The sequence below is a fragment of the Lutzomyia longipalpis genome, chromosome 2 (assembly GCF_024334085.1).
Source record: "Lutzomyia longipalpis isolate SR_M1_2022 chromosome 2, ASM2433408v1".
NCBI lineage: Eukaryota > Metazoa > Arthropoda > Insecta > Diptera > Psychodidae > Lutzomyia > Lutzomyia longipalpis.
In genome coordinates, this window is record NC_074708.1 from 31087255 (window position 1) to 31109456 (window position 22202).

General features: G+C 36.2%; 2 protein-coding genes across 13 annotated transcripts in view; both read left to right on the plus strand.

The window, feature by feature from the left end:
- LOC129790131 (transient receptor potential-gamma protein) overlaps positions 1-14057 on the plus strand; it is a 30279-nt gene extending 16222 nt beyond the window's left edge. For 8 of the 10 annotated variants that reach the window (XM_055827424.1, XM_055827421.1, XM_055827422.1 and 5 more), the window contains 12 exons: positions 4692-4822; positions 5149-5386; positions 5484-5816; positions 5931-6113; positions 6786-6897; positions 7071-7193; positions 8213-8499; positions 8580-8848; positions 9773-9886; positions 10073-10268; positions 10938-11132; positions 11249-14057. In XM_055827424.1, coding sequence (XP_055683399.1) covers positions 4692-4822; positions 5149-5386; positions 5484-5816; positions 5931-6113; positions 6786-6897; positions 7071-7193; positions 8213-8499; positions 8580-8848; positions 9773-9886; positions 10073-10268; positions 10938-11132; positions 11249-12487 — 3420 coding nt within the window. In that variant the 3' untranslated portion in view covers positions 12488-14057. The remainder of the gene's footprint in view (positions 1-4691; positions 4823-5148; positions 5387-5483; positions 5817-5930; positions 6114-6785; positions 6898-7070; positions 7194-8212; positions 8500-8579; positions 8849-9772; positions 9887-10072; positions 10269-10937; positions 11133-11248) is intronic. The other 2 variants (XM_055827429.1, XM_055827430.1) reach the window with 1 other exon arrangement.
- LOC129790117 (multidrug resistance-associated protein 1-like) lies at positions 852-22158 on the plus strand. 3 transcript variants are annotated; one of them, XM_055827375.1, is made up of 8 exons: positions 852-866; positions 16548-16618; positions 16994-17075; positions 17159-18062; positions 18152-19816; positions 19879-20532; positions 20603-21208; positions 21278-22158. In XM_055827375.1, exons 2-8 carry the CDS (start codon positions 16589-16591, stop codon positions 21867-21869), a joined length of 4533 nt encoding a protein of 1510 aa, XP_055683350.1. In that variant the 5' UTR covers positions 852-866; positions 16548-16588; the 3' UTR covers positions 21870-22158. The 3 variants fall into 3 exon arrangements, with proteins under 3 accessions (XP_055683350.1, XP_055683351.1, XP_055683349.1); XM_055827376.1 differs by lacking the exon at positions 852-866 and adding an exon at positions 16328-16485 and having other exon boundaries at positions 16570-16618; XM_055827374.1 differs by lacking the exon at positions 852-866 and having other exon boundaries at positions 16328-16618.
- The last annotated feature ends 44 nt before the right edge of the window (positions 22159-22202 follow it).

The following is a 22202-nucleotide window of genomic DNA, read 5'->3' on the forward strand; positions in this document are numbered from 1 at the left end:
GAATCCCAAACTACGTTTTAATTTATGTTAAACTAACTTCACTATATGAACGATTATTATGAATTCAATTTGGCATTTCGCTGCATGTTCTAAAACTATTAAATTAAATCAGTCATGTGTAAATCGAGGGTTGGAAAATATACTATACTAACTCATTTTTGTTGATTTTCAGGAGAGCGATTTGAAGTTTGAGATTTACATTGCTTCTTATGTAAATTTTTTTACAGTTTTCGCTGTAACTTTGTAGGGAACAAATATTCATATTTGTCCTTTTGAGGGAAGATGAAGGACATCAAAAGCTATCGAAAAATGCGTTAAAAATATACTATACTAACTCGACTTAGTATAGTGTATTTTCCAACCCTCGAAATGGTGAGCCACAAAATGTGTCATTTTATTTTGGCTACCAGAAGTGGTTTTTTTTTTACAATTTAATTCAATTTATTTTTCTCTCCAAGTCATTTGCATTTGAAAATTGGGAAAATTGATATGGAAATTTTTGAAAATTTAACGCAAAAATCCCATTATTGGATGAAACAATTGGGACATGTGAAATATTGTAGCAATAAAAAGGAAAAAATCACATTTGTGACGTCATTTTTTGCAATTTCGGACAAATATTTTGCGAGTTTTTCCAGCTGATCCTGGTGGAAAATGGGAAGAATCTTTGGCCATTTCTTTTTAACTTATTTTTACTCTCTACAAGATTCCGCGTTTTTCAATACAGAGATGGGTAAAACCCTTTGGTAGTAAAATTTTCCGTGAAAAATTGCTTAAAGTAAAAGAGTTTTTTTGGTTTCTATATGGGAAAAAAGCTCGTTCGAGTAAACAATAAAAAAAAATCTTTAGACTAAAAATAAAAAAATCTTAGTCTTTTTTAGACTAATTTTCCATACTGGTCAGCTGAAAAAAGTCTGATTTCCAGCTATAAAATTATTATAAAATTTATATTTTGAACTAGATAATACCTTTTCATATGTTCAGAAGAATAAATAATAAAATTTAATGGCCTAAAAAATCTTGCAAAATCAGCTAAATTTTGCACAATGGAATATTCATGGTTTGAACAATGATATTGTACAAAAATTCTTCCAAATATAAAAGGATAAAAATCATTTGTTCTTTTGTTCTTCTTTTATTCTGTTGATGATTTTTTTTTTAAATTACTCAACGCGACATTTTGCACATTATTAGCTGTGTTTCTTTCAGACACAGCTTTTGTGTACCGAGCAAAATCGAAAGTCGTCAGATCGGGCTCAAACTTGGGATGAGCACGAATTAGGGTCCCTACATTCCAAAAAACGTATGCGCCAAAAAAAAATTTTTCCGGCCGGCCGTCCGGCCGGAACCTATCGCTATATTGCAAGAGAACGGTGATAGATAGAGACTTGCGGTAAACGGCAAAGTTTAAATATCGACCGGAAGACATCCGATTATGATGTCAAATCCACCCCCCCACCCCTCCATCCGCCAATTTGAATAACCTCAAAATTTTGTTTTCGCTATATCTCAGCCGCTATTATAGCTAAAAATCTGAAATTTTTATATGTTGTAGGGGCCATCAAGACCTTTCCAACGATACCTCATTTTCGAAAATCGGTCAAGCCGTTTAGTCAATATGGCCGCCACAATTTTTCATCGAAAATCGACCATAACTCGAAAACGGCTTGACCGATTTTGATCAACCCGGGGTCAAATGAAAGATCTCAATAAACCCTACAACTCTCTAGAACATCCGAGGTTTCAAAAGTGACCGCTAGGGGGCCAAAAATCAAAAACAAAATTTTCGATGAGTTTTCGATGAATATCTCGAAAACGACGACATAAATTTTTTTCATTTTTTGATATGTTGTAGCCGACCATATTATCTAGCTTCATGCCAAAAATGAAGAAAATCTATGGATCCGTTCTCGAGATATAGCCTTCCAAAGTTGGCATGTCATATCTCGGGTTCTACAAGTCCGATCTTGATCAACTCAAGCGCAAATAAAAGGTTTCGAGAAACCCTACAAATGTCTAGAACATTGCAATTTCGAGAAATGACCGCAAGAGGCGCTACAATCAAAAACAAAGTTTTCGAAAATTTCGAACTCGAATTTTTCGAAAATGGCGACATAATTTTTTTTTATTTTTCGATATGTTATAGCTGACTTCAAGACCTTTCAAACAAAAAAAAATTTATGAAAATCTATGGATCCGTTCTCGAGATATGGCCTTCTAAAGATTTCTTAGGGTATGACTTTTCTACTTTTCCCGACTTTGCGTGTATTGAAATTAATTCGCGTTCTAGTTTGCTCTCACAAAATTGGTACACTGAAAGAAACACAGCTCCCGTAAGCTTGGTCAGCTTACCAGTACATTTTTATTCATTTTATGTAGGTCAAAATGTTTAAATGCCAAAGATATAAAATTATTGTTATTTTTATTAGCAATTAAAAAGATACTTCACCCCCATTATTATTTTTTATCTCATAGAATACAAAGAGTACAAAAGCCAGAATAAATATTTTATATTGCATTCGCGGGAGGAATTTAATGTCAATGCTTAGATTATGTTGAATAAATTGAATTTATTTCATATCGTGAAATATGAAAAATTCATTCCATTCGTCGCCAGAAGTAAATAAATTCACATACATATACCTACATATATTTGGGGTAAAAATTTCTGACTACATCACCCCTATTTTTCTCCGTCAGCTTTGTGAATTTATACCCATATTCCCGACACACCTGCTTACCCACGGAAGCGGAAGAGTTAAAATATCAATGGAGATATGGAGCTCAATTTTTCCTACTCCGCATATCATGAAATTTACTTAGGATTCCATTTGCACATTCTTAAAAAATTTATTCAAATACGCGCTTTTTTTTGGCTGATTCAAGGAATTTTACCTCAAACCCTTTGCCGAGACTTTTACTCTCTTTCTCGTCTCCCGCACACTTTTACTGGCTCAAATGAGTTTATCCACACACATACCGTACCGTACAACTCTTCTATATAAACTTCATTGTGTGAAAATGACAGGAAGATATAATTCTAGATTTCCGTGAAAAGGGGTTCTTTAAAATGTTTTTTACCCCCCTTATCAAGAAAAATGTGCGTTTTGTAGCAAACCCCACCAGAAGGGGGTGGGTATAATCTCTTGTCGTTTGAACTCGAGCGTACTTGAGCTTGTGCTTTCTGCAAGACAAACGAATGAACGCCCAAAAAGAAAACAACGAAGAGATGGCATAATACGAAAAAGACCTCCAAGCAGAAGATTTCTCTGTATATATTATTTCAAGCCAATTTGGGGTTTTCCCACAATGTCGAATTTTTCTTTAAGTCACATGGACCTTGAGGGGTGGAAATTAAAACTCAATTTGAAAATGCCAGAAGCCTAATTACTCTTGCCATTGTGACCGAAAACCACAATTCTCAGATTTATCTTTTACTCGCGAGGGAACTCCATTCTAATTAATTAAATCTCAATGCGAAAGACATTCTTCTCATCTTTTATGCATCCTGAATTGGAGTTGGTATTAGAAATTTGGAATTTCTTATTTCTCCTGAATATTGATGCTTGTCTGCGCTTTCCTTAATGTCTGCAAATGACCCTGTGGGGGTGGAAACCTGCGGGGAGCATTAAGTGCTTTAGAGGAATGTTTAAATTTAAAGTCATTGCAATATTTAAATTTGAAAAGTTCCTTAATTTTAGCAGAACTGTTCTTTCTCCTTCCTGTATGTGAATTTTTAATACTAATTAACATTTTAATTTAAATTTTAAGGTTTTTGCATTTTTATGTTTTTATTTTACATAAAATGTATGATGTTTGAATGATGAAAATTTTATGAAAGAAAAACCTTAAAGACTTTGAAGAAAACTTTAAAGCCTCCAAGACCATTGAGAAGCTTTCGTCAATGAAATTTTCGTCTATCTTAAAAATTAGTCAGAATCAGTAATTTGGGTTTAATAAAAGTCAAACAAAAATTTTAACTAAATTCATCTCGCTACAAATCCCTCCCTAAAATTCAAAAAGTTTTAAAGTTGCAATTTTCTTGGAATAATTACAGCACTATCAGAATAATTAATTATTTTTGAATGTTCTAAAAATTGAATATTATCTGCAGTAATGATAAATAAACATAAAGTAGCCCCTACATACCTATAATTTGCTACGAGGAAAAATTTAAATTATAAACTTCTTTGCTACATACATTCGTTATCTTTTATCCCTAAATTAAAAATTTCTTTTTCGTCAGTGTCTCACAGAAGAGATTTCTCAGCAATTTTATATTTAATCATTCACTGTCTATCTTGAAGAAAAATCTTGAATGGTGTTATTTAACAAGGGGCGATGAATAAGATTCCAAATCTGTCCATCTCAACAGCACCAATTCATTTCCCACATATAAGATGAATTTCACCTGGGAAATGGAGAGAAATCTCCATGGGCAACCTTCTTCTATCCCCTAATGGCGTGCCTTTTGTACCCCTCCTTGTCATTTTCCCTTCGGTGGAAAACTCTTCTGGGAACAGGCTATGCCTCAATTAGTGTGCAAGAAAAAAAACATCTCTTCGGTTTAATCTGGAAGTTTTCCATCTCCATTAATTTGTGCCTTCATCCCTTAAAAGAGGATTTTTTTACAGGGATTCTTAATATTTTTGTTTTTCCATTTCATGGATCAAAAAAAAAACATTCAATAGAGACACAGCATACACGGTATGATGGAGGAAGAAAGTGGTCAGAGACCTCACCAGGAAATGGAGCAGTTATCCCTGGATGAGAAAAAGTTCCTTTTGGCCGTGGAACGTGGTGATGTTGCAAGTTCCCGAAGGCAAGTATTTCTTGTGATGCAAAAATATTTATGTAAGAAGAATTTTGAAATAATGTGAAAAGTTTTTTTTTCGTAAGAAAAGAAATGGTTAATTTTGCTAAGAGCTTTCAGAATGTACCGAAAAGTTTCTTGAAATTTGATAACTGTCTCGTAATTAGGGGTTGCCATTTTGTGGGATGAGGGATGTTGCACAGCAATTATCGTCTAAACTGTCTCGTAGCAATTATCACTTTGGATGGAAATTTAATCTGTATCCAAACTAAAGTGTGATAATTGCTCTTTTCCTCGTTTGTGGGACTAATTGTGAATTTCTGTGGAAACTACAGGATGCTGCAGAGAGCTCAGGATACCGACTACATCGATATCAATTGTATGGATCCACTGGGAAGGTCTGCACTGCTAATGGCCATTGACAATGAGAATTTGGAAATGGTGGAGTTGCTCATAAATCACAATGTTGACACGAAGGATGCACTCCTGCATGCCATTTCGGAGGAATTTGTCGAGGCCGTGGAGGTCCTCCTCGATCATGAGGACTCAAAGCTGAACACAGGTGGAAAACATGTTGGTTTTCGTTTCATTTTCCATCCCCTTGATGACCGTTGCGGTCACTTTCTGCACCACTCCTAAAATCCATTTTGCATTTTAACATTCCACACAGAGTTGGGAATCTCTGTCACCGGACACAGCCACTTTCACACCCGACATCACGCCACTCATTCTGGCCGCTCATCGCGATAATTATGAGATAATCAAAATCCTCCTGGATAGGGGTTCTGTGCTACCCATGCCACATGATGTACGATGCGGTTGTGATGACTGCGTTACATCGCGTGGTGAGGATTCCCTGAGGCATTCCCGGTCACGTATTAATGCATATCGCGCACTCGCCAGCCCGAGTCTCATCGCCTTATCATCGAAGGATCCAATTCTTACTGCTTTTGAACTCTCCTGGGAATTACGGAGACTTAGCTTTCTAGAGCATGAATTCAAAGTAAGTTCATTCCGAAATGAGTTTGAAGTAATAACCGATTTTATTACAAAAAGGTTTCTTTGTTGTTAAAGCATTAAAATGCCTACAAAATAAATTTAATGAATTTTAACACAGAATGAATATCAGGAGCTAAGGAAACAGTGTCAGGATTTCGCAACAGCACTTCTGGATCACACGAGAACATCCCATGAGCTCGAAGTGCTACTCAATCACGATCCCACTGGGCCAGTTTTTGAGCATGGGGAACGGATGCATCTCAATCGACTGAAGCTGGCCATTAAGTTGCGTCAGAAGAAAGTGAGTTGTGTTGATCATATACAATGATGCGGCAGTGAATTAAGTGTTTTATGGTTTTGCCACAAACAGCAAGTGAACAAATTGATTTCCATGCTTCATTAATCATCCACACTGAAAAAAAATCCCATGCGCCAAATCAATCATGCGACCGTAGAAGCGTTAAAATTTATGTTGTCATCAATTTATTATAGTACCGCGCAAGCAATAAAATACCAACTACAGCCATCTCTTTAGCATCCTCTGGGTCACATTTTGTCTCTTCCTCTGCCACCCACGCTTCCTCCCTTGCTCCCACACCGCTGTGAAATTGGGGGCTGGGTAATCTCGAAGATGCGGTAAATGATTTCTCAATTTCTTCGACTCCCTCCCTGCGTAGACGCAACCCACACGGTCGTTATTTGATCCCTGTGAGACGCAACGCGGTGTCGGAGGATATTTTTTGATGCTAATGAGGAAGAGGACACTGTTTATTCGATCACATTCGCTTCTGGTGGAGCAGATAAAAAACAAAATTGAGCATCTAACGATAGAATAGGATACTGAGGGTGGATGACGAGGGAGAAAATAATAAACATTTATGGTTGCCGTCAATTTAAATTGCAAATTGTATTCCTGTGTGTGTCATTGCCTTATTGTCTTTCCCCTCACTCTGTGTTTTTTTTACCCCAACAGTTTGTAGCTCATCCGAATGTTCAGCAACTTTTGGCTAGCATCTGGTATGAGGGATTGCCGGGGTTTCGGCGGAAAAACATGGCTTTGCAGGCACTAGAAATTATTCGAATTGGTGAGTAAAATACAGCTAAAGGGTGGGTTTTGGGGTAAATAAAACTGATTGGAAAAAACAACGTAAATTAATGTCACGTCAACTCCCTGCAAGTTCATCACTTTGCTGACTCTGTACACACGGAAGATAAATTGTTATTCTTTTCCCCCCTTCTCTATTGATTGCACTTTCAGGGATGCTGTTCCCACTATTCTCCATCGCGTACATCATTGCACCACATTCCACTTGTGGCCAAACCATGAGGAAGCCCTTCATCAAATTTATCTGCAACAGCGCATCGTATCTCACTTTTCTATGTAAGTACACCTACATACAGAATTTCACGTCTACAACCCACTTCCTCTACCACACTCCCACCATGTCTGCAACTTACCCACCATACTCTTATCACCGACCAATCTTCAACCAAGTCGCGCAAAAGTTTTGATGGAACTCACAAAATGAACTTCCCGCAGAGCGCGATGGAGGCGCCTGGTGCTGGTTTTAATTCAATTGCCATACTCCATGCTTTTTCACTTTTCTCCATCCTCCCCGAGATTCACCACTAGTGGCATGGAAAAGTGGCTTTTGATGTTGGGAAAAATTCACAAATTAAATTGTTTATAACTTGTTTATGATGCGATAGTGTGGCATTTTAATTATAGTATATACTAGGTGCATACATAATGAGGAAAGTCTTAAAGACTATTTCACATTTTTTGAAACATAGTACTTTTAGCTGTGATTCTTTTTTTTTAACGATTCTCTACGTACTTTAAATACATAATGAGAATTTTCAGAATTTCATTTTCTTTCCAATTTCTTATTTTATTTTAAAACCAAAAGTGAATCCAAATGTTAGTCCTTTATTTTAACAATTTATATCGTTTCTTTAAGAATTATTTTAATCTTTTAAAGTTCATTGGATTCTCTTATTTATTCCATTTAGGAGTCAAACTTTAGATTTTTCATTTCTTAATTTGGCTTAAAAATATTTTAAACATTAAAACAAACATTGCAATGTACAAATACCAACAATGTTTGGATGTTGCCAATCAATTTGATTAAATTATCTCTGTTTAGTCAATCATTGGGCTAGAATGTAGTGGCCGGAAGTTTTTGATTTAACGTATCACTTAATATTCCTCACAGACAGTGTGTGTGATTGGAATGTTTTCCTTACCCAATAGATTCAGCTGCTGGAATTCCGCAATTTGGGTTCAATCTCCGAAAATAATTTTTCGTCAGTCATCCTCTCATGGGAGGATATATTCTTTCACTCCCAAATGGAAAAACGATTCAAATTCTTTTTTTTTCTTCATCTCCTTTCGTGTAGTTCTCCTCATGTTGGCATCACAACGTATTGAATCCGTTGTTGGAGGATGGTTTTGGGAGGCGGAGACCGTACAACAGGATGAAGTTCCCACAAAGAGAGGCTCCACACCGACCTTTGTGGAGTGGCTCATCCTTTCGTGGGTCAGTGGCCTAATCTGGAGCGAAGTGAAGCAATTATGGGATGTTGGGTTGCAGGAGTACGTCAATGACATGTGGAATGTCATCGATTTCATCACAAACTCCCTCTATGTAGCTACAGTCGCTCTGAGAATTGTCTCATACTTCCAGGTGAGTCATGACGTGACACTCCTTCGCAATCACTGAAACTCACCATAAAACCAAAATGTTTTTTTTTTTCGTCCAACCAGGTGCAAAAGGAGATGACATTCAATAAATATGCTGCCGATTTGCCCCGAGAAAAATGGGACACTTGGGATCCCATGCTGATTTCCGAGGGATTATTTAGTGCTGCCAACATTTTTAGCTCCCTCAAGCTCGTCTACATCTTCTCCGTGAATCCACATCTGGGTCCACTTCAGGTTTCACTCTCACGCATGGTTATGGATATCATGAAATTCTTCTTCCTCTACGTTCTCGTTCTCTTTGCATTCAGCAGTGGCCTAAATCAACTTCTCTGGTGAGTTTACTTCCTCAAAGCTTTACCTCTCATCTCCAGTTCGTAATTGAATTTACCACCAATTAGGATTTCTTGCGTATATACTCAGTGATTCCACGCAAGATCCATTCATCCACAAAATTTGCTTTTTGAGGAAATTACTTTTTTTTTCTCATTCGATGGATTAAGAAAAAAAATGATTTCTTGTGATTTTTTTATTCAATTTTTTTGGGATAAGGAAATGATTTCTGTTGAATAATAGTTTAAAATATTTAAATTTTTTAATAATGCGGGAGGGCACAGTATACGACCCAGGGGGGACCTTTAACAGATACGCAAAGCGATTTCACAGAACGATAGTTTGGAGGCTATATTCTCTCTTCATCAGGTCCACAAAATGTTTAACAATTTAATCCTAAATATTTGTTTTTATATTCATTTTAAATTTTTATTTGTTTATTTAATAAATCTTTGTTAATTTGAAGTTTTACAGACCTGAAGAAGAGAAAGAAAGCCTTGGAAATGACAAATTTAAAATCAGTTTGTGAAATTGCAAGAGGTCGCTTATTATGACCTTACCTTTCATATTACTGAAAACTGTTTAAATCGACTTTTAAAAAATATATTTTTTAATTTTTTTTGTATTGCATTTGCAACAATTTTTACAAGGGATATTTTCTTTAAATTCAATTCAAATAATTTCATTAAATGAAAATCAAGGAGCTCGTTGTAAAATATTAATTAAAGCTGGTACATCATGAATTCAGGTCAAACATTTGTACTTTCTGTTTTTATTATAACGGAAAATTTAATTATTTTATGCAATTTTCAACACTAAATCATTCTCTGACTTCCAGTCTCATATGATATTTTGATTTTCCCATAAATTCATTTCTCTATGGGAAATAAATTACCTTTTACAGTAAGAAAAATCCCTTTTTACAGGTATTACGCCGACCTGGAGAAGAAGCGCTGCGTCGACAATATTCAATCCACGAATCTTGTGATTAATGGCACCGCAGACCCCAACGCGTGCATCGTTTGGCGTCGATTTGCCAAGTAATTATTTCATTAGCTTTCAACCCTCCCTTGTTTCCCCGCCCCATTAAATATTGCACATATGAAGTGAATCCACGCCGTAGCATCCCGGAGATGGAGCTTATCTTTTATTACTCATTTTGCCCATGCAGCCGCCTCTGAAGTGTTGAGATAAACGCTAAATGTGTGCTGTAAACATCTTTGCAGTTTGTTTGAAACAACGCAGACGCTATTTTGGGCCGTCTTTGGCCTTGTGGACTTGGATAGTTTTGAATTGGATGGAATTAAGATCTTCACGAGATTTTGGGGAATGCTAATGTTCGGCACGTATTCCGTGATTAACATCGTGGTCCTCCTCAATCTCTTGATTGCCATGATGAATCACTCATATCAATTAATTTCGGTGAGTTGAAATATATTACATATCTTTACCGACATTTGAATTAATCCCGAGAGTTTGGGAAACTTTATGAGTTGATTTGCTCAATTTGTTTCATATGTATAAGATATTTTGAGCACATAAAGAGAAATTCCTTTGCATACAACATACAACTTTTGCTACACGAAGAAATATTTCTCAATGGAATGATCCAATAAATTAAATATTATTCTATTATTTCCTTTATTTCACTTTACTTTAATGTTTATTATGCTAATTTTATCTACTGTTTAAATACAAATTTATTTGTATAAAAATATGTTATGTACCTAATTGATAAATAAATAAATAAATATTATGGAATTTTTATTTTAATGAAAAATTCAGAAAATTATTCCGTTTTAGTCAATAAAATCAATTTAACTTATAACTCGTTGAAACAACAATTTCGAAAATATATTTTTTTTGCCGTTTTTTTATTTTATTTAAAAATTCGTTTAAAAAAATTCAATTGTTTGCAAATCATTCTGAAAATAAAAAAAAGCATAGTTTGAAAAAAAATCCCGGGACACAGTGCGATATATACCAAAAGTTATTTCCTGCTTCCAGTCAGCAATCCTTCACAGAGAGGAAATTATGATGAAATTGTATCTTTTGTAATTTTATTTTTTATTTTTTCTCTGTACTGAACAGGAAAGAGCTGACACAGAGTGGAAATTCGCAAGATCTCGCCTGTGGATAAGTTATTTTGAGGAAGGAGGTACATGCCCACCACCATTCAACGTCATTCCCACACCTAAATCCTTTTGGTACATCATCCAGTGGATTAAGCGGAAATTTTGCGGTCACTCGAGATCCATGAAGAAGGAACACATGCGAACAATTAGGGTATTTAAGACAAATCTGTGAAAATTTAATCTTTCATGGTATTTAACTTGATTTCTCTTCTTCCACCCATTTCCCATCCCACTCCCCACGTTTTCTTGTGTTTTGTTTTTTGCTAGCAAAAGGCTAAACAGGCCAATCAGCGAGATTTCATCTACCAAACCATCATGCGGAATCTCGTGAGGCGCTACGTGACGGTGGAGCAACGCAAAGCGGAATCACAGGGTGTTACGGAAGATGATGTGAATGAGATTAAGCAGGACATATCGGCCTTTCGGTGTGAGCTGGTGGAAATACTCAAGAATAGCGGGATGAATACGAGTACGGCATCTGGGCAGGGATCAGGTGCGGGTGGGAAGAAGAATCGGCAGAAGGAGAGACGCCTGATGAAGGGATTCAATATAGCACCACCACAGCAGAGTACCATGCTTCCGCCTGTTGCGGAGTTCATATCAGCACTGCCACATCAGCACTCAGATCCGCCTAACTACGAAATGTTCGGATCACCCCTGTCGAATATCTTTGGGCCTGGGATAACGCCCAAGAAGACCCATCACAACCCCCTGCAGCAGTTCAGCTCATCCCAGAGCTCCTTTGGGGACTCTCAGCCGAGTAGTAGCTCAAAGTTGGGTAAATTGGCACCGAAATTCCACACAAAACGCGCCGGTGGATCTCACAAACGTAGATGGGGTACCCTCATTGAAGCCGCCAAATCGGGAAGTGTTTCGCGCTTTATTGGCCGATCACGCAGTGAAGATTCCGTGTGCAATGCACCACCTGGGACGAGCAATCGCATGGATTCGGGGAGTCACAGCAACAGCCCGGCATCCGATGAAGCTGTAACGGAGTCAGCAACGGACTCAAATCCCAGCCTCGATCGTCCCGATGTTGAGACACCACGCGACAGTGCTAAGGAACCAACACATAGTTTTCACTTTAGCGCCCTGGCGGCACTCAAGAGGCGTCGCAAGAAATTCTCAAACAGCCGCAATGCAAGTCCCATCCTTGAGCCACCAATTGAGCATGATGGTGTATCCAAGAGTAGCAGCAAGAAGCTCCTGAAGCGAGCATCAAGCGTCCCCACGAGAACTACCATCAATGAGAGCATGGAATCCCTGCCACCTAATGGACAGGATGCTCCTGTGTGTGGAGACGGGGTTAGTGCAACTCTAACAGCCTCCACGACGGATGAGAGTGTTGCTGGGCATTTAGTCATCCCAATTTGTCCCACGGAACCCCTTCTAGCTGGTCCCATGAGTGGAGCAATGAAAATGGATGCAAATGGGCATCAGCAGGGACAAAATTTGCCCAATATTATTCCACTTAGAGGGCATCTTCATCAACAAGGTTGGCTCTAACTACACTCTCGCCAAACTTTCTCACAATTTCATTTTATGCTATGGATTCCCTAGAAAGGTACGCAAAAAAGGATGTTTAAAAGGAATGTGATTGATTGCAGGCAAACCAAAAGAAAAATCTTAGAATGTGTGATTAATTTATTTAGATTGCTAAAGAAGAAAAATATATCAAAAGAATAATGTGAATGAATTAAAAGCTATTTTAGATGAAACTATAAAGTATTAATTTTTATGCCTTAAGTTTATTTATATTTTTTATTATTCTTTAATTTTATTATATGAATTTTTTTTAACGCAAAGAGCAAAATAATGCGATAAGAGAGAAACATAGTTTAACATTATTTAGTATACCAAAAAATCGGATTTAAAAAAATTTAGGAAAAAAAAACGAATGACTCACAGTGAGAAGAAAGAAACTGTAGGTATTTAAATCGTGCATATTATGTGGAAAATTTCACACAAAAAAAAACAACTTCATCGATTAAAATTAACATATTTAAAATTTGTATTAGCTATGTATTAAAGAAGATAAAAAAATTTAATTTAAAACAATAAAATTGTACCACTTGATTCGCATTGAAAATGTGAAAATTGATAAGAAAAAAAGATAATGTGAAAAAGATCATACTCATTAGATAAGAAAAGAACGTAATTTTTGAAAGAAAAAATACTAAATAGCTATGCAAAGCGATACATGTCATTTGGTGAAAAAGAATAAAATAAAATTTATGCGTTAATTTATTCTATTGAGCATGTACTTTAAAGCATAAACGATTTTGTAGCTGAAGAAATTTCCGGAAAAATATTTCAATTTGAAAAAAAAAAAATGAAAATATAGCATAATACATATAACTATTGAAGTAGGGGCCACTAAACTCACACGAGCAACTATATATAACCAGAAGGGAAGCGATTGTTGAAACCACAACCAACCACATTGAAAGCAATAGAGAAAATAGAGAAAATATATATTTTTCACGATGGAAATGGAGTTGTTAGAGACGAACAAAAAGCACTAAATACAGGGCAAAAAAAATAGAAAAGAGAAAATCAAGTGAGTGATTCACATGCAAAATTTATCCAACTAAAATCTCGATTAATTGCGATTTCAATAGGTATTTAGATGCAGAAAATGCAAAATAAAAAATAACTTGAGTATAAATAAAACACCGCAATCCACCCATATTGTAAGAATAAATACAAAATGGTTTATTTTGTTAGTGTTACCAAATAGATAAAATAAAATCAAATTGTTTACTATCACTGTAGTTTGCGAAATGACGAAGACAGAGAATTGCATCATCTTAACATAGAAAAAAAAAAATTAAGAAAGAAAATATATATAATTTTAAGCATAAGTTGATGAAATGAGAAAAGATATTTAAAGAAAAAAAAAGAAACCACAATACAGAGGCCTTACATATAGTGTGAAACAAAATAATAAAATTTTAAATCACTTATTATATTTGATGAAAAGAAAAAGATAAGCAAATCGTAAAGAGAAACTATATTATATTAGAAGTATTAAATGTTTAGATGAGAAAGAAATATTACATCTGTTGAAGAGAAACATTTGCGTTTCCTTTAGCACCTCAACCTCATTCGATTTTGCTCTCCAGCTGTGAGTGATTTTCCTGTCGGCTCAATCAAGTGAGACGAATCAGAGATCAAGAGCTTCCCAATGGAAAATAGGCGGAACAGAACATTAGTGGAAATATAATCCCATACATATCACTAAGCTAATAAGTATGGAAGGGATGAGTGATGCAGAAGTGAAGTAAGTATTAAGAAATTAATTAATTCAGAAAATCATTTTGAAAATAGTTTTTTTTTACCTTTATTCCACATTTACCAACGCATGAATTTTTATTTTTTAAACATTTTTTTTATCTGTAATTTTGCAAACTAGAAAGAAATATTTTTGGAGTTTATTTCTGAAAAAATATGTAGGGGAACGTGGCTTAATTCCGACCTCCAAAGGTCCACGTAGAATATGAATGGTACCATTTTAAAGTCCATTTAATGCTCTTTTAACTCCCATAACTTTCTACAGTCCCTCGACAGAAATAATGCAAAGGCCTTCAAATAAAATATTTTGTTCGGAAAAATCTAAAAAAAAAATTTCTGTAAAACTCTGAAAGCTGCACTCTTCCTCTTTCCAAAGAATCCAAGATGATCAAAATCGGTCAAATCGGTCATTTTGGCGGTCGATCCAGTAGACCGTTGCACAAAGTGCCATTTTCTCTTTAATCAACCCTTAAAAATCAACCCCTCATCCGATTTTGGTCACCCCGGCAGATTTGGAAAGGGGTTGAATGTAGCTTTCAAGGAAAAAAAATTTTTTTTGATAGGAAAAATTTTTCAGGAACAAAAATATTTTTTTTATTTTCTCGGGCAAAATATTTTTACTGAAGGTCTTTGCATTATTTCTGTCGAGGGACTGTACATTTAAAGTTTCTGTTTTTTTAATCAGTTTTAAGTAATATCGGATTGAAAAAAGGCCTAGGGATGCATCGGCGAATTTTGCAATTTTAATATCTAGTTTAGTCCATTTCTAAGCCAATCTTAAGTTATTTAAGCTTAACTTTATTTTTTTAGACCAGCGTAGGATTTTTCAAGTAATGGCTCTAAGTAAAAATAACGGTTTTCACAAGCATTCAGCCATACTTAATCTTAAAACTTTAAAGGCCTACCTTAAAACCTTGGGCTCAGCTTTATAAGTTTGGGCTGACTTAAGAGAATTTTTTTCAATAATCCATTTATTGGAAAATTCAATGTGACCCCAATGAAATTTCCTCCACTGTAATTTATAATTATCACAATTTATCAATGCTGACTGTCAAGATCACCTTTGAAGAGAGCAAACGTACCATCAAAAGCGTGACTTTTATCAGTGGACATGCTTTTCATGTTTGAGGGGGCATGCTCGCTTAATCGAAACTTTAAAATCGACTAATAATTACCAATTTTCTTGCTTATCTATTAGTGATTCTAATTTCATCCGAGCATATAGCATTTTAGTCTACAAAGTAGGTACATTTTAAGAATCTACAAGTACTTCTAAATAAGAAAGTTTTCTGCCTTTAGGACGCATGCTCTGGAATAGATGAAATACACAATAAACACTTCAGTATAAATGACGTGCTTAAATACATAATTAGGATATTAAAATTCACTTTGAAGCGCCATTCATGTTCTTTGAATTTTCAGCGATGCGTTCATTCATAAATTTGGTATGACGTAGGTGGATTTCGATAAGACGTACGCTGTCGTCAAGCAAATAAGATTTACTAATCTTCTTCTATCAATTTTGATTTATTGTTAAAAATCATCGATATTTTTAAATAAATTGTGATTTTTTTTATTTAATCCCTAATTTCTCAAGGCTTGAATTTTTCCTTAAGAAAATCTTTATTGAGATACCTACATCAGTGTTAGGGGGCTTGATTTCTCCACGTATGATCCTCTACTATCACGATGAATTTGTAAAAATAATTTTACGGTTGTTTTGTGACTCAGGACAGGTGAGCCAATGTCCATTCAATATTGATAGAACAAACATAGATTACGTGCAATAGTATTGCATGATGCTAAATACAATACGGCCGATATACAAACATCACTTGGCGGGGAATCTTTTGCTTAAAAATGTTTCCAGTGTATGTGTGATTTTTTCTTATCGAGATTTCTTTCACCTTACCCTTTCTAACCACATCATTCATATACGTATTGCCCTTATCATCTCGCAACGTGACAATGGGATTTCTTGCATTATCACGGCACAGGTGATTCCTATAAAAAGCATGCTTCGTAGTACTACTCCAGTTTGTTCAACCACGTCTTCCAAGTGTAGCGGACTAAATTGGTGGTCCCCAATTTTGTGATCTTTTATCTCAAAATCTTCTAGTCATCGTTAAATAGAAAGTTCAAGTGATGATTTTATATTTAGGTGATATAGTTATTTAAATCAACGAAAATAGTGAAATTGGAATAAATCTGTGAAGTTCATTACTTTCTTTATTTGTTTATATTTATCCTAGTCCGTATTACTAATAAAAAAAAATAATCAACGTTTTACAAAGAAGTATAAAGACATTGACAATGGAAGACTTCTGTGGAAGTCCCCTTTGGGTAAGTTAAAATGATTAAAATCCTTTCTTTAATAAATTTCCTAAAGTGTGAATGAATTGCATTAAAACCAATCAGAAAAATTGTTTTTATCATTTTTTTTTATCAGTATTAACCAATATTACGAATTCAATGAGCTCAATACAAGTGTATAGATAGACACAAACGAAAGTCTAGATAAAAATATGCTGAGTAAGAAAATAAGTGTTAGAGCTTTGGGACAGTTTTTAAGCTATTAAAATTAATTAAACGAATTTAAGCAATATAAAATCAGTTAAAGCTTTCAAAAATAATTCATGAAAAATCAAAAAGTTTTGACTTTCATTTTCAAATGTATTTTACCTTGAAATATTAACTAAAAGTTTGTAAATATTTCAGAATGACACGCTCACGTGGGCGTCGGAAAACCCAGACTTTACGCCATGTTTTCACAAAACCATCTTTGTGTGGGTTCCATGTGGTAAGTTTTTACATATACATAAACATTTTATCGCTTAAAGATATATACATATATATTAAACATAAATATCTTTCGTTATAAAGCTTTCCTTATCATTTTGGCACCTCTGGAGCTATATTTCATTGCAAGTAGCAAAAATGGCCGAATTCCGTGGGGTTTTCTGAACATATCGAAAGGAATTGGAACATTCCTGCTCTTCACTCTGGCTACGGCGGACCTAGCCGTGGGAGCTGATCTATGGATTGCAGACACTCCTGGAGTATACCCGGTTCACATTGTAACGCCGGTCATCCTAATGGTCACCTTCATCCTTTCTTTGACACTCTTGCTGCTTCACAAGAAGAGAGGAATCAGATCATCTGGTCTAATGTTCCTCTTCTGGTTATTCATTGTCTTTTGTGGAATCTTCCGCTTCCGTTCTCAGCTCATGAATTTCGATCCAGATGCGGAAACAGTGGAGGAACAAATTGACTTCCACACCTACCAATATGCAAGTGTAATCACGCACTTCTGCCTCTGCATCATCATGTTACTCCTCAACTGCTTCTCCGATTTGCCACCAGAAGATCGAGTTAAAGTTGGAAAACCTAGTCCTGAAAATTCAGCCAGTTTCCTGAGAAAACTCTTCTTCCAATGGTTCGATCCAATGACCTGGAAAGGCTACAGGAAGCCACTGGAAGTGAGTGATATGTGGGATTTAAATGAAGACAATCAATCGCATAATTTGATTCCCATCTTTGATAAATACTGGTACAAAAGCATCCGAAATAATGAACCAAAAACCAATAAAAACACAAAGAAGGAAGCTAAGAATGGTTACAACAGTAGACCTGCATTTTCTTCATCTGATACGTTTAAGCCTCATGGGAAAACGAATGGATCAATTCTCCCAGCAATAGTTAAAGCTTTTGGAGGACCATTTTGGTTTGCTGGAGTAATCAGACTTATAATCGATCTCTTGGCATTTGCTTCACCACAGCTTTTAGGGTAGGCTTGCTTTTTTTTTTAAACATTCCCAAAGTTTTTTTTTATTACAGAAAGTTCTAAAATTAGTTTTTATTTATTTAATTTTACAGACTCTTGATAGCCTTTACTAGCGACATGAATGAACCACTATGGCGCGGTTTATTCTACGCTTTCTTGATGTTTGCTGCAGCATGGCTAACACTTTTCCTCAACGGACAATACTACCATTTAACTTACCTAGTTGGGTTCAGAATCCGTAGTGCATTAATATCTGGAATCTATCGAAAAGCCTTACGAGTATCCAGTTCAGCTAAAAAGGACACTACAGTAGGTGAAATAGTCAACCTTATGGCAGTCGACGCACATAGATTTTTTGAATTGATTTCTTACCTACACATGTTGTGGTCTGGACCGCTCATAATGGCCTTAGCTCTTTACTTTCTTTACGATTTACTGGGAGCTGCAATCTTCGCTGGTTTAGCTGTTATGATACTCATGGTTCCTCTCAACATTTGGATAGCCATCAAATTGAGAGCACTACAAATTGAGCAAATGAAAATTAAGGATCATCGCGTCAAAATGATGAATGAAATTCTAAGTGGAATAAAAGTACTCAAGCTTTATGCCTGGGAAACCAGCTTTGAGGAAAATATTAAGAACATTCGTGAGAAAGAAATGAAAATTCTCGTTAGAATGGCATACTACAGTGCGAGTACCTTCTTCGTTTGGACTCTGGCTCCATTCCTCGTATCTCTAGCTTGCTTTACCACTTACGTCTTCATGGAAGAAGGAAACGATCTTACGGCAACAACAGCATTTATGTCACTATCTCTCCTTAATATTTTAAGACAGCCAATGACCATGTTCCCAATGATTATTACAATGGCAATGCAGGCTTTAGTATCCATTGATCGTATCAATAAGTTTATGAACAACGAAGAGCTCGATCCTGACAATGTTACTCATCATCCCCATAAGAGTGCTCTTGTCATTGAGAATGGTATATTCTCTTGGGGTGAAGATGAAGCAACGCTAAAGAACATTAATCTGGAGGTTCCAAAAGGTGCTCTGACTGCTGTTGTTGGTCCTGTTGGCTGTGGAAAGAGTTCTTTGGTCAGTGCTCTACTTGGAGAAATGGAGAAGAAGCAGGGCAATGTGAATACAGTTGGATCTATCGCCTACGTCCCACAACAGGCTTGGATCCAAAACGCCACACTTCAGGATAATATCCTCTTCGGTAGGAAGATGGATCGTCAACACTACGACAAAGTACTCGAAGCCTGTGCCCTTAAGTCTGATATTGAAATGCTTCCTGGAGGTGATCAAACTGAGATTGGAGAAAAAGGAATTAATCTGTCAGGAGGACAGAAACAGAGAGTATCACTGGCAAGAGCAGTCTATAGCAATGCAGACATTTATTTGTTGGATGATCCACTCAGTGCTGTTGATGCTCATGTAGGCAAGCATATTTTCGAAAATGTTATAGGTCCTAAAGGACTTTTAGCAGGAAAGACGAGACTTTTGGTTACGCATGGTATCTCCTACCTGCCACATATGGATGAAATTTTAGTCATTAGTGGAGGTGAGATCAGCGAAAGTGGTAATTACCGAGAGCTCCTTGCTCAGCGCGGAGCATTCTCAGAATTCCTTGTTGAGCATCTTCAAGAAATGGAGGAAGACGAAGAATTGGATGAGATCAAGGATATTCTTTCTGTAAAACCAGAAGGTCGTCAATTACTCGAAAGAGCTCTCTCTATTAGATCAACATCGTCAAAGTGAGTATTCAATTACAAAATTTTCTGTATTATTTTCATTAATTCTGTTCTAATTTTTCTAGGGGATCAAAGAAGGGTTCAATGAGGAAGAGAACTAGCAAATTGGAAAAAGATGGAATAGTAGTTCCCAAGGTGGGCACAACCCTGATTGAGAAGGAAGAGTCGGCTACAGGAAAAGTGAGCTGGGCAGTTTACATCAAATACTTCAAAGGCGTCGGAGTTTGGATGACATTTTGGGCTCTTGTTACGAATCTTATAAATCAAGGATTTTCGGCCGGTGCTAATCTGTGGTTAACACGTTGGGCTGAAGATACAGAAGCACATCTTCCAGCAAACAGAGACATGTATTTAGGTGTCTATGGAGCTCTTGGTGGTGGTCAGGCAATATCTCTTCTATTCAGTGCTGCTATATTGGCAATCGGCTGCCTAAATGCTGCCAAGATTCTTCATCACAAGCTATTAAGCCATACATTGCGGTTACCAATGTCTTTCTTCGACACAACTCCCCTGGGAAGAATAATGAACCGCTTTTCGAAAGATGTCGACATTGCCGATGTCATGCTACCAATGTCTATAAGATCCTGGATTCCTATGATCTTCTCAGTTCTCTTCATCTTCATCGTTATCAGTATTACAACACCCATCTTTATGAGTGTGATCATTCCTCTCGGAATATTTTACTACTTCATTCAAACATTCTACGTAGCTACTTCAAGGTGAGTCAATACGAAAAAAAAAAGATTCTATTTCATCAAGGTTCATTTGATTTATTTATTTTTTATTTAGGCAACTTAAGAGGATTGAATCAGTAACAAGGTCACCAATTTACTCCCACTTCAGTGAAAGTCTTACGGGGCAGACGACTATAAGAGCTTACAAAAAACAAGATGGCTTTACGAAACAAAATGAAGACAAAGTCGATTTTAACCAAATGTGTTCATACCCCAGCATCATTGCTAATCGTTGGTTGGCAATTAGGCTTGAACTTGTAGGGAGTTTTGTCATACTGTTCGCATGTTTGTTCGCCGTTCTTGGACGTGAGGACATTGATCCATCCCTCGTAGGACTCTCTGTTACCTACGCTTTGCAAACTACTCAAGTTCTCAACTATATGGTGAGGATGACTGCTGAAGTGGAAACTAATATTGTAGCTATTGAGAGAATGGAAGAATACTCTGATGTACAAAAAGAGGCTGAATGGGAGAAGGGAGAACGCGATCCTCTCTGGCCAAAGGAAGGAAGAGTGGAGTTTGATAACTTCCAAGTACGGTACCGTGAAGGATTAGATTTGGTGCTCAAAGGAATCACCTTTTCTGTGAAGAGTTGCGAAAAGGTTGGGATCGTCGGAAGAACTGGAGCTGGAAAGTCTAGTTTGACTCTCGCTCTCTTCAGGTTTGTTGATGTTATTCTTGTTGCTTTCTAAGCTAAATCATTAATTTTTAATTTTAAAATTTTCTGCAGAATCATTGAAGCTGCTGGAGGAAAGATTACCATCGATGACAAAAATATTGGAGAACTCGGTCTTCACAATCTCCGATCTCGTCTCACAATTATTCCTCAAGATCCAGTTCTCTTTTCTGGTACGTTGCGCATGAACATCGATCCCTTTAACTCTTACAGCGACGATGAGATTTGGCGGGTCCTGGAACTCTCTCATCTGAAGCACTTCGTGAAGGGACTACAAGCTGGACTTCAGCATGAAATTGCCGAAGGAGGTGATAATTTATCCGTTGGACAGCGTCAGCTAATCTGCTTGGCCAGAGCACTGCTGCGTAAGACGAAAGTTTTGGTTCTTGACGAAGCTACTGCCGCAGTTGATCTGGAGACGGATGATCTGATCCAGAAAACAATCCGATCCGAATTCTCTGATTGCACCATCCTCACAATTGCCCACAGATTGAACACCATCATGGATTCGGATAAGGTCATTGTGCTCGACAAGGGTCAGATAGCAGAGTTCGACAGTCCTACAAATTTACTTCAAAATCCCAATTCAATCTTCCACAGTATGGCTAAAAATGCTGGAATTTTGGGTAACACTGCCAGTAATTAAAGAACTTTTTGAATTAATATGTATTCTTTATCATATAGATAATCTATGATTGACTACCTCAAACTTTATTGATTGAATAAAATTATGTGTTAATTAAAAAATTTATATATTTTTAATATTTTCAAACCATTTTTGACTTTTAAAATATGATTTTTCTATTAAATGTGAATTAAAAAAAATAAAAATAAGCATTATATTTTTGTATCTGTGATATCAATGTAAGTGATAGTCGAAAAATTAAAATAAAGATAATAATAAATTGAATACAGGAAAATATACAAAATACATTAGGAAGCTTAATTTCATAACTTAAGCAACATATCTCTGCAATTA

Excerpts from the sequence above, each read along its gene's own strand:
- LOC129790117 (XM_055827375.1), top strand. The coding sequence starts at position 16,589 with ATGGAAGACTTCTGTGGAAGTCCCCTTTGG. Across the intron at positions 16,619-16,993 it reads TCTGTGGAAGTCCCCTTTGG|AATGACACGCTCACGTGGGC; the intron begins GTAAGTTAAAAT and ends TAAATATTTCAG. Across the intron at positions 18,063-18,151 it reads GCTTCACCACAGCTTTTAGG|ACTCTTGATAGCCTTTACTA; the intron begins GTAGGCTTGCTT and ends TTAATTTTACAG.